The sequence below is a fragment of the Marmota marmota genome, unplaced genomic scaffold (assembly GCF_001458135.2).
Source record: "Marmota marmota marmota unplaced genomic scaffold, marMar, whole genome shotgun sequence".
NCBI lineage: Eukaryota > Metazoa > Chordata > Mammalia > Rodentia > Sciuridae > Marmota > Marmota marmota.
Genome location: NW_026000240.1, coordinates 5,817,993 through 5,836,254, shown reverse-complemented (window position 1 = coordinate 5,836,254; position 18,262 = coordinate 5,817,993). Strand labels below are relative to the sequence as shown.

The 18,262-nt window shown below is 41.9% G+C and overlaps 2 protein-coding genes across 2 annotated transcripts in view; one reads left to right on the top strand and one right to left on the bottom strand.

Annotated features, from left to right (window-relative positions):
- Positions 1-4,165, bottom strand: part of Parp9 (poly(ADP-ribose) polymerase family member 9) — a 34,962-nt gene extending 30,797 nt beyond the window's left edge. The window contains exons 1-2 of the mRNA XM_048794483.1: positions 4,027-4,165; positions 2-96 (exon numbers count right to left, since the gene is read on the bottom strand). Coding sequence (XP_048650440.1) covers positions 2-16 — 15 coding nt within the window. The 5' untranslated portion in view covers positions 17-96; positions 4,027-4,165. The remainder of the gene's footprint in view (position 1; positions 97-4,026) is intronic.
- On the top strand, positions 4,104-14,066 carry Dtx3l (deltex E3 ubiquitin ligase 3L). Its single transcript, XM_015486867.2, is given in 6 exon segments — positions 4,104-4,366; positions 4,368-4,395; positions 5,584-5,792; positions 7,994-9,529; positions 10,497-10,714; positions 11,529-14,066. Coding segments are annotated over 6 exon segments (2,217 nt in total). The 5' UTR covers positions 4,104-4,210; the 3' UTR covers positions 11,599-14,066.
- Positions 14,067-18,262: the final 4,196 nt, after the last annotated feature.

The window sequence follows — 18,262 nt, the reverse complement described above, 5'->3', positions numbered from 1 at the left end:
CCATGGAGAAGGCCATTATCCAGGTCTCTGGTGGGTCTTTAATCCCTCTTGGGTTTCAAAGTGTAGACTGCAGTTCCCAGATATGGCGGCCTACTTCTAGGAATAAATGGAAACAACACAGTAAGCATTGACCAGATGCTGAGGGAATTTGGTACAAATAGTCCATAGGAGCACTGAGCATGAGTTCTGATCTTGAGAAGTTTTTATTTCATTGGTGAGATGCACATATTGGTTTGCTGTTGTTATTGTTTACCTTCTGTCCTCTTCAGGTCAGGTTCCAATAAAAACCATAATGGCAGTTCAGAAAAGGGAAAAAGTTACAGGGGCTTGAACAGGAAAAAATTCATGGAGAAGGTGAGACTAGAGCCAGGCCTTGAAGGATGGATCAGGTTTTCACATATGTAGAAGAGGAAGATGATAACAAAATGGTGAGACTGAGCACAGCATTCAGAACAGCCAGGAACAACAGCCTTATGAGCAAGTGAAGACCCCTGAGGAGTGTTTGAAAAAAGAGGATACTTGTGCCTGCATGGGGTGTGCCTTGCAGAGTTTATGATAAATATCCTTGACCTAATTCGATAGGGGATATCTGGATAATAATATTTTAAAAAATAACCCTCTGGGGAAGATTATTTTGAAATGTTTGCCATCAAGTAGGCAGCAATTAAAGGCTGTGAATTTTTTGAATGATGATGAAAAGATACAATGGTCAACACTTTCTGCTGTCTTTAGGTCCCTAAAGTGATCTCTCTGTGTTTGCAATAGAAAATTTTTGTACAATCATCCACAGCATCAGAGCACTATTATTCTTACACCTGGAGGAAAAGGAGTAACAATCCTAAAATGCAAGAACGAAAAGCATCTGTGCCTCTAGAGGGCACTGCTGTATTTACAAAAGAAGGAAGACTTCTGCACCTGCTGGGCTGCTGGGTTTTTCTTTAGATGTTGTTGTGCTTGTCTCTATCTTCAGACCCGCCCTTAAAGGGCTAGGCACGGACTTGGCTGTGGAGCTGGCATCCATTTAACCCCAGAGAAATTAGAAGCAAAGAAAATGTTGCCTAAAACAATTTCTTCCATTTAAATAACCACAAACACCTTCTCAACTTTCCATCACTGAAGTTGAGGGAATTTGGTAAGACTATTCCGTAGGAGAACTGAACATGACTTCTGATCTTGAAGTTTTTCATTTCATTGGTGAGATGCACAGTGTTTTGCTATTGTTGTCACTATATTCCTTCTGTCCTTTCCTATGGTATTTCTGTCCCTCATTGGCAGTCAAACTTCTGCAAAGAGTAGTTGATTGTCCTGTCATCCCGCCCACTCAGTTCACCATAGTCTGACTCCCCATCTCAACCCCAGTACTCCTCTGAAACTGTCAGTGTTCTCCATGTGGTTAACCCATGGCGCACTATCTTCTATCCTAGTCTTTGCGTGACCCCTTCTATAGCATTTCATTCTTTGATTCCTGAAACTCTGCTTTATTAGCTTTTCCTATGCCCTCTTGACTCTTTGTATTTTTTTTGTCCCTATGCCTTTATAGACCTTTCCCTGAATTCACTTCCAGCATCCTCCCCTCACTCTTTAATCGAATCCAAATCACTTAACCACTGAGCCACATCCCCAGTCTTTTTTTGTATTTTATTTAGAGACAGGGTCTCACTGAGTTGTTAGTGCCTCCCTGTTGCTGAGGCTGGCTTTGAACTTGCAAACTTCCTGCCTCCACTTCTGGAGCTGCTGGGGTTACAGGTATACACCACCCCACCTGGCCTCAAGATTCTGTCTAAGAGACACTTCTTTATTCTACATATTCCCCAGGTAGTAATCTCATCTACTTCAGGGCTTCAACTCACCAACTGTAAATACAACTCCCATATCTGTATTTCTAGGCTACTACTCTCCTGCAACTCTATCTGGATGTCCCATATTCCCCTCAAATACAGTTTCTACAAGAATTGACCATTATATCCTCCTCCCCACTCCCCCGCAAAAAATCCATGCTTTATCTCCTAGATTCCACAGCTCAGCAAATAATATGCCATTTGCCCACTCAAATCAGAAATCGAAGAATTATCCTTAAATCTCCTCTTTTGTCCTATATCCAATCTCTCTCTGGGTCCTGACCACCTAAGTTCCTCTCAAATATGTCCCTAACTTTCTTATTTCCTGATATTGCTGCACTTTAGGGTCTCAGAACCTCTTGCCTGAGTTATGGCAGTATACTCTTTCCAAAGATTCAAATGCACTATCTAACTTTACATTTGATTGTCTGAATACATATTACATTTATGTATTTACATGGTGCAAAAACTGTAGAAGGTCCTCTCTTACCTCCCTCAAGAAACACCCTCCAAGGTAATCAACCTCTCTTATATCCTTCTTGGGACATCTCTACACAAAAGGTAGCATCTAATACACACTCTTCTACATTTTACCTTCTCCACTTAATATGTGCCAGAGATCTGTTCACAGTAGCACATTGAGATGGACCTCATTTTTTTTCACTATTTATTGTATTCCATTGAATAGAAATACTGTAAGTTATTTAACTATAAGTTATTTAATGCTGTTCCCCATTCATGGACATTTAAGGAGTTCCCAGTCTTAAGCTACTGTAAAGAAGCCTATAAAGAACAATTTTGAGGGCTGGGAATGTGGTTCAAGTGGTAGTGCACTTGCCTAGCATGCATGAGACACTGGGTTTGATTCTCAGCACCACATAAAAACAAAATAAAGATATTGTGTCCATCTAAAACTAAAATTTTTTTTTAAAAAAGAACAATTTTGTACCTAGGTTGCTTAACACATAAGGGCTAATATATCAATGGGACAAATTCTTGGATGTGGTACTGAAAAAAATACGGCATATGCAATTATAATTCTGATAGTAGTGCCAAATTGCTGTCCATGAAGACCAGCCATTTCTAGTCATTTCCACATGCAAAAATCTCATCTCTGGCCTCTCTACCTCCATTCATCCCTGGTTGGAAATGTGTTCTTTGCAATGTTGTCAGCTCCTTCTTTCTAAGATACCAATCTGACTCATCAGTTTTTGGCTTCCTTTGTTTCCAGCTCTTCCATTTCTATCATCAAGACCTTTCACCATCTAGACATGTGCTGTTCAAGGTAGACCATTAGGCACATGTAGTTATCAAACACTGGACATGTGGTTAGTCTGAAATGAAATGTGAAGTAAATAAAAGAAAAACACTGGATGGCAAAGACTTAGAATGACCAAAGAGATCATAAATTATCCCATTATATGCTGAAATAATTAGTTTGAATATATTAAATAGCAGCAGTAAAATCAATTTCACCTGTTTCTTTAAATGTTTAATAATATGATGAAGAATTTTACAATTAACATGTGACTCCCTTTATATTTCTATTGAACAGCACAGATCTGAGCAGGCCCCTCCTTTTGCATGTCCCTGTCCATCTCCTCCCCTTCCAGGTCCCAGGGCCCTCTCTGTGTTTCAGACCACAGCACTCCTGGTCCCAGATGCACTCCCTTTCTCTCCCCTCCCTAGCCCCCCACTCAACACTTTTAGAGAGTGTCCAATTCCGCTCAAAACTTTCACTTGGAGGTCTTCAGAGATTTGCTTCCTTGTTCACAGGTCTGCCTCCCTTTGCAGCCCTTCAGCTAAGGGGCCTCTTACACCTCCTGCACAGGGCGAAAACCATTCCGTACTGTTGGCCAACTCAAGGGAAGAGGGCAGAAAAGTGCCTGTCTACAGGACAGAGCTGCTGGCACGGAGCACGTCGCAGGTAACAATGCGGGTACACAAACTAAAAACTTTTTTTTTTTTTAAATTGGGTTAAGTATAACGTGAACTCGGAATGCGAATTACATCTTGTGGCAAACAGCAATAACAACAATGGTTTAAAAGAACAGAAACACAAGAGAAACTTATTTTCCCTGCCTGGCTTACATCCTAACCTGGGGACGCCTGGCCCGGGGACCCCCGTCCTCGCCCACCTTCGCTCAGCCTGCAGGAGAGCGGACCCCCAGGGACGGGACCCACTTACCCGACGCTGGCTGTGGGGCGGACTGCACAGACCAGAGGGGAGGCGGCTCTGCTGGGAACAGGGAGGGACTTCCAAAGAAGCGAAACTGAAACTTTGAGGCCCCAGTCGGCGGGGCGGGAGGCGCCTTTGCCCCGTCCGGCACAGAAGCGTCCCGGAGCCCCACTCGAGCCGCACGCCGAGCGCCATGGCCTCCAGCCCCTGCCCGCCGTCGCCGCTGCTCGTGCGGGTGTCCCAGTCCATGCCCCGGCTGCACAGGAAACTGGAAAGCTACTTCCAGAGCCGGCTCTCGGGCGGCGGGGAGTGCACGGTCCGGCCGGTCGGCCCGAGCGCCCCGGACACTTTTCCGGGTGGAGTTCAGAGAAAGGGCAGGTGAGCTGCGGGCAGCGGAGGTGCCAAGGCCGTCCCGGGGGTGGGGGGCGCAGCGCCGCGGGTTTCCAGGGCGACCCAATTCAGTCTGACCTAGGGGAGCGCGCAGGAAAAAGTATGGAGCTGTCCTTGAGGGGGGCAAGAAGCCGGAGTTCCTGTTGCCAGCATCTCCTGCAACCCCACAGTGGAGGTTAGAGTCCCAGATGTGACCAGTCCCTGATCCGGGTTGACTACCTCAAGGATGGTACTTTCTAGTGCTTTTCTGAACTGACATATTTTTTCAATTGCCACAGAAATATAAGTACTGCCCCTTCCCTCCTCAGGTTCCTGGCAGTTGTTGTCCTTGTTGTTTAAGCATTGCAGTTTTATGTTGTAAATAATGATTCAATTGACTGACTTTTGAGGTTTACAAAAGTAATAGATGCTCCCTATAGAAAAGAGCAAAAAAAGAAAACTATGTGGAGATAAACAATGGGAACATTTTGATGTATCTCTCTCCAGCCGTTTCCTATGAATGTCAGCAAACATATGCATTTCTAACAATCTGAGGAGAAACTTTGGATTCCTGCTTTAAAAAAAAAAAAACTTAATTATTTAATGACTATTATTCCATATCATTGAAAGGCGGACTGGAAACATGATTTAAATGGGCCGATGATGTTCCATTATCATTAAGCATTCATTTTTATTGTAAAATGTAAGCTGTCCACTTCAGAGTTCTGAATAGCTCCCCCTATTTCCCCACCAAACTGCTATTCCAGCATGCAGGGAACAGTCTTACAGTGAGGTACTGGGCAGGGTATAAATGCAAGAATAATGGGATTACTGTCAGGCCTTCTGTGGCTGTTGGTTCTGTATCCGTGGATTCAACCAACCAGGGATGGAAACTGTCTTAATTACAGGAAAAAAAATAGCATCTGTACTGGACATGTACATTTTTTCTGTCATTATTCCCTGGACAATATAGTAAGACAACTATTTACATAGATTTACATTGCATTGGGTATTATAAGTAATCTGAGATGATTTAAAGTATTTAATACTTATGGAAGTATTACACCATTTTACATAAGGGACTTGAGCATCCATGGATTTGGGTATCTTTGGGGGTTCCCAAAACCAATTTTCAGGGAATTCCAAGGGCTATTTGAAATCTGTCCTGTGAATGTATGTTTAATGTCTCCACTGAAGCTAAGGAGGGAGTGTTGAAAAAAGGAGATCACCACATCTCGATTGATGAGAAACCTGTGCCCATTTTTCTGGATACCACTAAGAAGCCAGAAGAGAAAACAAAACCTGGAAGTTCTTCACTGACACAGTCACAAGCTGAAGCACAGTCTGGGGAGAAACATCCAAATAAAGGTCCTGTTCCTAATAATGTCGACTCCTATGTCCAAAAGGTGAGTGTTGGAAAAAGCAGCTGCCCCCATGGTTACCACACCTACTGCCTTTTTGTCCCAGCAGACAGTGCTGGGGACTAATAATGAGTCAGGCACTGGTTTAAGCACTAGGACAGAGAGATGAACACCGCAGACAAGGTCCCTGCTCTCATGCAGCTGGTACTGGGGTGGAGAGGTGCACAGAAAAACAATAAGCAAGTAAAAACCTGGAAAAAAAAAATTCAGAGGCTTGAGACCTGCTAAGAAAATAAAATAAGCTTTTGCCTCAGAGAGAACAGGGCCAAGGCAAGAAAGGGAATGGTGAAGATGGTTCTACTTATGACCAGAAGTCAGAGCCAACTCTTCTGTGGAGGAGGTATTTGGCATGAGACATAATGAGGAGTCAGCCATGCAAGAATTCATTCCACAAATAGATACTGACTGACTGCTATGTGCCAGGCACTGTAATAGGGGCTGGGGACACAGCCAGGCACACAGAGACTTTGCCCACACACCACTTACCTTTAAGTGAGAGGAACCAACAATGTAAACAAATAGAAATGTAATAAAATGCCTGTAAGTTTTGGAAAGAAGAGTAAAGCAGGATTAATGAAAGAAACCCTATTTGACACAGGATGTCAAGAAGAACCACTCAGATAGAGTCATCTGAACAGACATGATTGAAGTAAGGGAGCTAGATGAGTGGGTTTCTGGAGGAAGAACATTCTAGGCCTTGGCCAAGGGATGCACATGTGCACAGGCCCCACAAAAGCTTACATCCTGAACTCTCAAGCTACAAAAAAGATAGAGTAGGGGAAGACAGTGAGCTAGGGAAGGAGTGCTGGCAACTCAAGAGAGGTCAGGTATTTAGGGGATGATGATAAGGACATCAGATTTCAAGTTAAATGTCAGGAGAGTCATCAGATGGTTTTGATCCAGGGGAGTGGGCATTTTCGTTTACATTTCTAAGGGATCGATCTGGCTGCTGTGTGTGGAAATACATGTGCAGGAAGGGCTAGAATAGAAAGTCAGAGCCCAGTTAGGAAAAGTTGCAATGGGCCAGGTGGAGGATGATAATGGCCTGGACTCTGGATGGTTCCCATAGACATATAAGAACAGGAGATTCAGGAAACATTTTGGAGATCTAGAGGAATAATGTTCCATGCAAAGAAAAGAGCATGTGCAGAGACCTCAAGGGGGAACAAAACATTAGAAATTTTGCTTTTCTACTACATTTCATTCACCTCTGTCCTTTTTATTGTAAACTAGAATATCTTTTTTATAATTGAGCTTCTAAAAGGTCAAAGTTTAGGAAGGGCCTAGCAACTCTGTGGGAAGTCAAATGTTTAATTTTGTTGGTTTGTGTTTTATTTATTGTTGTTGTTATTTGGTACTGGGATTGACCTCAGGAGCGCTTTACCACTAAGCTACATCCCCAGCCCTATTTTTTTTTTTTTTTTTTGAGTCAGGGTCCCACTAAGTCAATAAGGCTGGCCTTGAACTTGCGATCCTCCTGGAGCCTCAGCCACCAGAGTCGCTAAGGTTATAGGCATGTGCTACCATGCCCAACTCTTTGTTTTTTTTTAATTATTTTTTATTAAATTATTTATTTATCCTAATTTGTTATACATGATGACAGAATGCAATTTGCTTCATATTACACATATAGAGTGTTTATTTTTTAAAGAGGAAGGGTAAATAAGAGAAAAATATAGTAATAAGAAAAAAAATTATCCTCAGATTTGTGACTCCTTTCACAGACTATTTTGTGAGGACCACAGCAACTTATCCAGAGAACAGAAATGCCTCTCTCTACTGTCATTCCTCAAGGTCAGACAGGGGCAGCTTTAAAACCCAGTTCTTTTGTAACATAGAGCTTTTAAAAAATGTTCAATCCCAGGCTCCCCTGTAGACCATTTACATGAATCTCTGGAGATGAGCCTGAGCCCTGGCCCACTGGCCCTTTCTCCTTCCTTCCCACTCTTTCTTTCTCTCTTTCACTTTTTGAAGTTCCCAGGTGATTCTAACATGCAGACAGGCCTGAGACCCTCTAGGCTGTAGTATACTGCATTCTCTTAAAGGATTTGAACAGGTGGCCCCCCATAAGGAAAGGCTTAGTGGTTGTTTCTGTAGTCTCAGGGCATTCTGAAGAATGCTGCGTTCTACTGGGGGCCTGGGAGTCTGAGATATTTTATTTGTTCCTGTTCCTTTGAATTTTTCAGATCTTTCTTACTGTGACAGCCGATCTGAACTGTGACCTGTTCTCCAAAGAGCAGAGGGCACATGTAACCACTCTCTGCCCCAGAGTCAAAAAGTTGGAGGGTGACAATGGAATTGAGAAGGTGTGTGGTGATTTCAGAGATATTGAGAAAATATATCACTTCTTAAGTGAGCAGCTCCTGGAGAATGAGAGGAATCAGGAATCTTCCCCTTCTACCATGGAGAGGAAACCACTTGACCAGCAGGACTGTGACAGCTGCTTTTTTCCTTCTGAACCAAAACCCAGGTCAGAAGAAAAAGGCAGCCATTTTGAAATTCCCTTGCATTTCTTTGAATACTTCAGATATACCTGTCCTGGTAAAATAGACTCAATAGAGAAAAGATTTGGTGTAAACACTAAAATTCAAGATATCCCTCCCAATACAGTCTATTTAGACTTTACCTCCAGCCATTCAGAGGACATAGAAGCAGCTCGTGAGTCTTTTGTCAGCGACTTTCAGAAGACCATTGAATCTCTGAAGCAAGAACGTGTCTTTTTAGAAGATAGGAAGTGGGCAAATAACATCACACAGGAGTTGAGTCACAGATTTCCAAAGCTCCTGATAAAGGAGCAAGGAGGAGTGCTCACTCTCCTTGGGACCCAAGATGACATTTCAGCTGCCAATCAAAAAATTTCCGAATTTCTTGTCTTGAAACCTGTGAAAATATTTGCTCCCAGTTGCATGAAGAACACAATTGAGATTGACACTGCTCACTATAAGCTTCTAGAAGCTCAGTTACTCAAAAAGATAGTAGAGATAGAGCAAAAGTACAATAGTCATAGTAAAGTTAGGGAGAAAGGTCAGAAAACCTGCATTCTGTTTGATCCAAAGGATAAGGAGATAGATCTGTCTGTGCATGCTTATGCAAGTTTCATCGATGCCTTTCAACATGCCACCTGTCAGTTGACGAAAGAAGTCCTTTTACTGAAAACTTTGGGCAAGGAGAAACAGCACTTACGTGGGACTAAGTTTGCTGATGACTTTAGAAAGAGGCATCCAGATATACACTTTGTGCTGAGTCGAGAGACAATGACTTTGACTGGTTTGCCAAATCACGTTGCAGAGGCAAAACAATATGTCTTAAAGGGTGGGGACCTGTCTCTGTCAGCTGGAGAGAAATTGAACAAAGATCATGAAACACCCATGGACACTGATGGTAATAATTCAAAAGCAGCTTCGCCTTCATTCAAGGACTCTGCAAGTTCTGTGGCCTCCGAAGCAGATAAGAAGGAAAAGGACACCTGTGTCATCTGCATGGACACCATTAGTGACAAACACGTACTACCAAAGTGCAAGCACGAATTCTGTAGGTGTTGTATCATTGAAGCCATGTCTTATAAACCTGTCTGCCCCGTGTGTCAGACTTCTTATGGTGTCCAGAAAGGGAATCAACCAGAAGGAACCATGATTCATAAAACTGTAAAAGAGTCACTTCCGGGTTATCCAACCTGTGGCACCATTGTCATTACATATGATATGTCAGGAGGCATACAAACGGTAAGTGTTTCTGGGGTCCCTGGGTTTCTTTCCACTACGTTGAGTGATTATCCTCTTGCCTATTTGACAATGGATTTCCCAGGGAATTATTTCATGGTCATGTGCAAGGGACAGAAATAGTGAAGAAGGTCACTTCATCTGCATATAATGTAGAGCTTTCATGTCTTTTTATTTTTAATTTTTCTTTTTCTCCTTACACATTTTTATGGGTTTTTATTTTGTTTTGAATTGTTTTGCATGTCATTTGGCAGTGTTGGGGATCAAACCCAGGACTTCATGCATCCAAAGGAGGTGCTCTACCACTGAACCATACCTCTAGCCCTACGTGATTTTCTTTTTTTCTTTCTTTCTTTTTTGGTACTGGGGATTGAACTCAGGGGTGCTTAACCACTAAGCTACACCTCCAGTCCTTTTTATTTTTTATTTAGAGACAGGCTCTCGCTAAGTTGCTGAGGCTGGCTTTGAACTTGTGGTTCTTCTGCCTCAGCCTCCTGAGCTGCTAAGATTACATATACACTTTGTGCTGAGTCAAGAGGCAATGACTTTGACTGGTTTGCCAAATCACGTTGCAGAGGCAAAACAATATGTCTTAAAGAGTGGGGACCTGTCTCTGTCAGCTGGAGAGAAATTGAACAAAGATCATGAAACACCCATGGACACTGATAGTAATAATTCAAAAGCAGCTTCACCTTCATTCAAGGAGGCTAATGGTGGTAAAAGCTACGTTACACCTAGCCCTACATGTATATTTCTTAAGATCAACAAAGGATGAATGGAGAATATGTGTTAGGATAGTAGGAGTCAGGAAGTTGAAAGAGGAGAAATATAAATTATTAGGAATATAAGTAACACTTTAATGCTTTTCTTGATTTTTTATTTGCTCTCTCTACAAATGAACATATCTATGCATATAGTAAAATTTAGACAGGGGACTGTTTTTGCCTGACATTTTTTTGTCTTTATACAGAACAAGCATCCAAACCCAGGAAAGCCTTATTATGGAATACAGCGAATTGCATACTTGCCTGATAATAAGGAAGGAAAGAAGGTTTTGGAACTACTTTCAAAAGCCTTTGAACAAAAGCTGATTTTCACAGTGGGGCAATCTCGAACATCAGGAATCTCAAATGTCATTACATGGAATGATATACATCACAAAACATCCCGGTACGGAGGACCAGAAAAGTGAGAACCTTTTGAAATATAGTGGTTCCTAAACAAAGTATAGAGGTTGTAAAATACAGCAATTTGAGGATGTGGATATAAGGAGATTTTATAGCACTGGTATCCTAGTATTATGAGAAATGCTAATCTGGGATGATAATTTCAAAGAGAGAAAGACTGGTCCCTATAACCACCTACCCTGCCAACTACAAATATTAGTTATTAAATTTTGCATCCAAGGGAAGAGGGTTTCAGAACCAAGGTGAATGGTATCTAAGTTGATTAAATTTGAGCATCATGTCTATTTGAAAGGTAGGTTCTAGAAGTGTTCCTTTGCTTTCTTTTAAGATCATCTTTCTTTCTGTCCTTTTTTTCTCATCAGTCCACAGAGAAGCTAAACTCTCTTGGTTTTAGTTTTGAGAGGCTAATGGTGGTAAAAGCTACGTTACAGGAAATCTGATTGTTGTTTATGAAACTCAGATTACTTCAGACCCTTGATATTCAAAAAGAAAAATATCCTGAGACTTTTTCAAATTGCCCAAGTTGAAAATCCTACTAGAATTTTCAACTTACGACTCCCTGTAAAATATAGCATATGATTATAATTGTATGAGAATCGCTGCTTACAATAAACTGAGAATTTTAAAGCCTGGTTGGAAAACAGATACTGGTCAGACAGCTAGGCTCACTTACTAGCTAAATTAGAAAACATCTGCACATTGAAAAACAGTTATACATCACCCATAATTGTTCACAACCCTGAATAGGAAATCCTCAAATGCAGATGATATTAACCATTTGTGATGATGCATAAAAGGGTTTTTTCTTTCTGCAGTTATGGCTACCCTGATCCTCACTACCTGGAACGTGTCAAGGAGGAACTGAAAGCTAAAGGAATTGAGTAAGAAAACTGCTGGAAGAATGTCTTAACCCAGGCTTTCAAAGGATATATTTTAGAAGGCTACATTAATGCAATCCTTCTGTAGAAACACCTTTTAAAAATTTGCATCTCAAGAAGTGGTTTGTATAAGAGTAGAAACCTAGTCTATCACTTTGGAGTGTAGCCTTTTTATGGAAGGCAGAAGCCCCCAAGAGCTGCATAATTTTGCTGCAAAAGTATGTCTCATTCTTGTATTATGGTTGAGGGTGAAGGGTGGGTCTGAAAATAACCTTCTCATCCTTCCGTTGTACTATAGCAACCGATTGACCCTTTTCTTTCCTTTTTTATGGAGTTGGGGGTAGAACCCAGGGCCACTGAGATTCGCCCCCACTCCTTGGATCCTCTTTCATTCCCATCTCTAAGGTAGTACTTTAATTATTTCTTTTCTTTCTCTTTAACCTCCACTGGTAAAGGTGAGAGCCTTCTGTAAAAAGAAGAGGAAAAACAAGGCTTTACTTATGGAAAATTAGAGAGCCACATGCCCCCCTCTTCTTCCCCATGGCAAGAAAAGTGACCAGGAGCAGAGATTGGGCAACCTTTGGTAATAAGTGAAATAAGACTCGTATTTCTTAATGACATAGAACATAGAATACAGTTGGTGCTTAATACATTTTTATTTTCTGACTCAAGTTAGAGGAGGTCCACAAAGAGATATATACTTTTAAAATCTTTGACGGAAGCAGGAAGCCATTTCTGGAGTCCTCACCACTCATTTGGAAAACTGAGTTTCTTAACTCCACTATTCTTGGTGGCTGAACTCCTAACCAAGCTCCTAACTTGACTCTTGCTCCTCTCTGATCCTGGGAACCTGCCCCGTGGGTCGCATTTGCCTTGCCGTAGAATTACTACATGTTTTTGAACAGATCCCCCCCGCAACTGAATATGTTGTACTTTTGAATTATCCTGCTTCCATTTTTAACAATAAGTAAACTTACTTTAGTTTCCATTGTCTACCACTTACAGTAACTATAGCTCCAATGAAGTCATTTGTTGTCTGTTCACTAAATCTCACCAATTCTTGTTTTCACTCTTAAAATCTTTCTAATCCTCTCTCTGGAGAAAAAAAAAAAGCCTACAACAAGAAATATGTCTCATTTAAGATTTTACTTTTAAATATTTCTCCAAGTCAGAAAAAAAGCTACTATAGCAAATCATCCAGTTATTTATTGTACACTCTCCCAAACTGGTGAGCAAGATACCTTGTTCTTTTCCTAAAGAAACACATGAACACACATTGTTTTTTTTTCAATCAGGTAATAATATTTATTGAGTACTTCCCTTGTCACAACCCTTATAAGAGCTTTACATCTGTGTGATTAGTACAATTAGTATTTTTTTTTTTTTGTACTGGGGATTGAACCCAAGGGGGCTTAGCCACTGAGCCATATCCCAGACCTTTTTTTTTGTATTTTATTTAGAGATTGGGTCTCGATGAGTTGCTTAGGGTCTCACTAAGTTGCTGAGACTGGCTTTGAACTCGCAATCCTTCTGCCTCAGCCTCCCAAGCCACTGGGATTACAGGTGTGCACTTCCGTGCACGGCTAGTGTTCCCTTTTTTTAACCAAGAAAACTAGACTGGGGATATAGCTCAGGAGGTAGAGTGCTTACCTAGCATGTGCAAGGCTCTGGGTTCAATCCCCAGGACCAAAAAGAAAAAAAAAAAGAAGAAGAAGAAGAAAGAAAGAAAGAGAAAATAGCCAAGAAAACTGATAGAAAGCATAAGTAAATTACCAAAGATCACAGTTAACAAATGAAAGTGCTAGCATTTGAACCAGGTAAACTTGCTCCAGGATTTCTATATCCCACCACCGTACTGCCTTCCCACTGAGGTACTTCTTCATGGAGCTGGCCAAGGAGTTCCAATTATTTTAGGCTTCTTTCAGAAATGGACCCCTATACAGTGCTCAAAAGCAAATTTCCTCCAGGAAAGTCCTATTCAAAGGTCTTAAAAACCGGGGCTGGGGTTGTGACTCAGCGGTAGAGCACTCGCCTAGCAAGTGTGGGGCCCTGGGTTCAATTCTCAGTACCACATGAAAAATAAATAAATAAAGGTATTGTGTCCGATTAAAAAAAAAAAATCTTAAAAACCCAGAATCCTCTCCTTGTGCAGAGAGTTAAGGAAAATTACACTAAAGGATTCTCTCTCTCTCTCTCTCTCTCTCTCTCTCTCTCTCTTTAATCAGATTATACATTTAGTTTTTCATGATTCATTAAATTCTTTATTGTTATCATTTATTGTTTTCTATCTTCTGATCTTTTGGTTAAATTTACTCCAAAGAAGTAGAAGTTTAGTTTCTATTAACTTCTGGATTGCATTCTGTGTGCAAATTCAATTTCCATGGTGTGAGTGGTTTTTGAGCATTTGGATTACTGCTTCTGTTCTTTGGAAGGTCTTTTCATCCACTTTAAATAAAATCAAATCCATGTTTGGAACAGATTGTCTGTGTTCTTTCCCTTGTTCCTTTTCTCTTAGGTTGAGATTCTGGGTATTTTCTTCAACACAAACAGTATAAAACCGTATAACATGTATGTGGACATCTTTGGTTGATTTTGTGTGTAGCCATTTGCTAAATATTATCACAGTAGAACTTCACTATTTACTTCACTGCTGCCAATTTGGCTATGAAAATCATATTTCTCAATACTTTTTCTTCCTGGCACATAGGTTTCTAAAGAAGATAAAAGTAGCCTACAGGTTTCATCCCTTCTCTTCTGCTAGAGAAAGCACAGGTAAAACCCTATCAAACTATTGCCCCCTCCTTGCTCACTGAGCACCAGCAAACTGGGTTGCACCCTCCCCTCCCAACGAAAAAGGAGAATTAAAAAATAATACTGAGGGTTGGGATTGTGGCTCAGCGGTAGAGCGCTCGCCTAGCACTGGCAGGACCCAGGTTCGATTCTCAGCACCACATAAAAAAATAAAGGCATTGTGTGTCCATCTACACCTAAAAAATAAACATTTTTTTAAAAAAAAATAATACTGAGATATTGGATGTTTCCCTAGGAATCGTATCAGGAGAAAAACAGTCATTAGAGAAAAATCAGACCATCACTGGATTTTCCTATACATATCTGAATAGTTTTTGCTTTGATTTCCATAGGAGAGTTCAGCACTATGGCCTTTTTATTGACTGGGTCCTGGGGCCTCTAAAACATTGAGAATGAGGCAAAAATTAAGATGCTATTTGTATGATAGGTTCAAGCTCAAGGCAGTGCATGTAGGGATGAACAAAAAGAGGCAAAGCAGTGCTCTGAGTTATCACCCTGGCTACTCCTCCAAAAAGTCCGTTTCAAAGACTCAGCAGGTTGCTCAGCAGATAGCAGCTCTGTTCACTGGGCATGTGAACTGAAAAAGACTCCAGAAATCATCCTATTTAAATGCCTCATTTTATAGAGGGAACTCAGATTTATTTCTTGAGAAAACAAGAGAAGATATAAAGCACATTTATAATGTATTTAAATGTCGCCTTAGTGGCACTTTTGGCTTCTCCCTCTTCTGCATCAGTCCCATCCATTCTCACTGGTCCTGCTTCAGATCTCACTGTCCAGTTGGTGTCCTCATAGTTCATTTACCAGAACTATTGAAATACCCTGTCAGAACTCTTTCTGTCCCCATTCCCCTTTCACCTCCCACCTCAAACTACCTTCTGAGAAAACAGCTCTTGTGGGAGACCAAGCTCGCTTGTGACTGAGTCAACTCCCCTGCTGGGTGATATGGCACCCATGCTGCTAGACTGCCCCACTCTTCTAAGGTTCAAGTGACTGTGTCTTGCTACAGCCCCATGGGTGAAGCTATGCTCACTTGTTCCTTTGTAATATAATCCCTTGCCCTGTTTAGGGTAGAATCTTCCATGGAAGTGCCTTGTGTGTGTCCTCTTCTCTTACTGTGCCCTTGGGTGTGGCCTACCCAGATGTCAGTCAACCTGCTGACAGTGTACATCATGAAGATAGACTCAGCCCCTTGAAACCTGCCTCATTTGAATAGCTTCTCCTCAATAAAAGGGGTCAGCGCGTTCTCTCTCTCTCTCTCTCTCTCTCTCTCTCTCTCTCTCTCTCATCCTGTGGACCTTTAAGGTCAGAGGAGCTATCACAGCGACCCCAATGAAAAAGGTATTTGTGTCTCTTGTGTGGTTATTTTGCGCAGCCCAGTTAGCCCAGTTCAACTGGAGTAAACCCTGAGTCTTTTAGTCTCAAACAGAAACCCTGCAAGCTCTGATCTCTTCTGAGGATATGCCTTCAGTGGCTTCCTGATGCCCCAACAGTACTTCTTGAACTTCTTTTTGTGTCAGAAATCACCTGGATGCTAGTTGCTGAGAGGCCCTGGGTTTTATTCCCAGTATCATGGGGGCAGGGGGTGGAAATTTTAATCCTCATGATAATACTGTGAAGGGGGGGTTAATCCTCAAGATAGTACTTTGAAAGATATGGCTGTGCCATTGTATGGATTTAATTAATTGAGGTTACACAGCGAATGAATCTGACCCATACTATGTGATTTTGACCCATCCATTTGTGTGTGTGTGTGTACGCTCACATGTGCACTCCTGCATTCTGGGAACTGAACCCAGGGCCTCTAACATGCTAGGCAAGTGTTCTACCACTAATCAACATCCCCAAACCTTCTACTTGCTTTAGTAGATTTTTAAAATCACATATTTTAGCCTGGTGAGGTGGCCCAATGCTGTAATTCCAGTAACCTGAGAGGCTGAGGCAGGAGCCTACAAGTTGGAGGCCAGCCTGGGTAACTTAGAAGCCCTGTTTCAAAATAAAAAGAGCTGGGGATGTAGCTCAGTACTTGCCTAGCACAGGTCAGGCTCTGGATTCAACAGCCCCTCTCCCCATACACCTCATTAATCCTTAATTTTGGAGGTCACACAGCTAAGCAATATATTATTAGTCTACAGCTTTGCTATAGATGACACTGTTATGCTCGAATTCGGGACCCCCCAAAAGACCACCAGAGACCAAGATCGATGTAAACAGCAAAGAGGTGTTTATTGCGAGCTAGCTTGGTCCTCTACTGGTGACGCTGAGAGGCCCCGAGCCCAGGGTTTGCAGCAGTTTTATACATTCTTTGGAGAAGGCAGGGACCCCCACATACATCATAGTATCTCTTGGCAAATCATCACACACCGCGGGAGAATCAAACAACAACTCTAAAACATGATTAGCACATTCACTGGCCGGAACAAGTTGGGTAGGGGTGATTGGTTACTACAAGAAGGGGATTCATTTGAACTGATTGGTTTAAGCCAAGAGGGGTGTACATGCTGAACTACATGGTTTCCCAACACGTTATCAACCACCTTAAACTACTGGGAGGGTCATCTGGCATCCCAGGTATTTCCCTGTCTCATGCTGATTGGTAGCCGCTAGGGGGTTGCTATGGATCCCCACCTAGCCTGACTGAGTCAGGGACACCTGGCGCAGCAGATCTTTTCCTATCATTTGTAGATAAACAACTTAGCAGGGTGGGAATGTGCCTAGGAGTGCTCTGTGGGTCCTTCCAAGGACAAAGGTCATGTCCCTTCCTTGGACAGGCTTTGCTCTGAGGTAGAGGCTGGTTTTTCAACACCTCTGACTGAAGCTACCTAATAGTTTGTTAAAATTCTTTTTTGTTTTTTAAAGAGAGAGAGAGAATTTTAATATTTATTTTTTAGTTTTCGGCGGACACAACATCTTTGTTTTGTATGTGGTGCTGAGGATGGAACCCCGGGCCGAACGCATGCCAGGCGAGCGCGCTACCGCTTGAGCCACATCCCCAGCCCTGTTAAAATTCTTCTGTGAAAAGTTGCATTTCAGTATTCAGACAAAAAAAAAAAAATACTAGACTACTCACAGATAGCCAGAAAAATGGGCCTGGAGAAGAAAAGAAGGAAGACAGAAATGGGAAATCAAATTTCTGACTCCAACTATTCCTAGCCACAAGGACATCTCCTTAACAGCCCATAGAAGAGACCAACCCTCAAAAGTACTTCCTCTTGCTCCAACAGACCTTCACTCCCACTCTTGTGCTGATTAAGGCTTAGAAATCACTTTTCTTCAGATTTGCTGAAGAAGGCAAAATAGAGTTGATTGGCCTCTTTTCTAAGTCCTATATCTATAGGGAAAGATCAAGCCCATAAAAACCCATGGACGACAGACACTCCTTGGCATCCCTCTCTTGAGACTCCTTCTTCAGGAGCTCTGCTTTCTTTCTGTTATGCTAACAAATCCTGTCACTTTGCTCTCACCCTTGTGTCCCTCTTCATTATTTGTGAGACAAAGAACCCACCCAATCCACCCTCCTGTTACACTCTAGTCCTTTATTTTCTATTATCGTCCTAGACCCACTCCCCCGCCCCCATCATCTTCCCCTGTACTCTCATGAAATATGTTTTTTTTGTTGTTGTTGTTTTTTGGTGGGTTTTTTTTTTTCATCCTAAAGATTAACTTTGCAGGGTGAACTATTCCCAGGAAAAGGGAAGTATAAAGACATGAGTTATTAGACTTTCTAACCCGTAACTTTTCTTTAGTTTTACAGCACCCAGAACTTCTCTCGTCCTACAGCAGCCCCTGCTCAGAAAGGCAGGTCCAAGGAAATTTGTCGCCACCCTGGCCGCCGCCCATCTGATCTGCACCCACCCCCC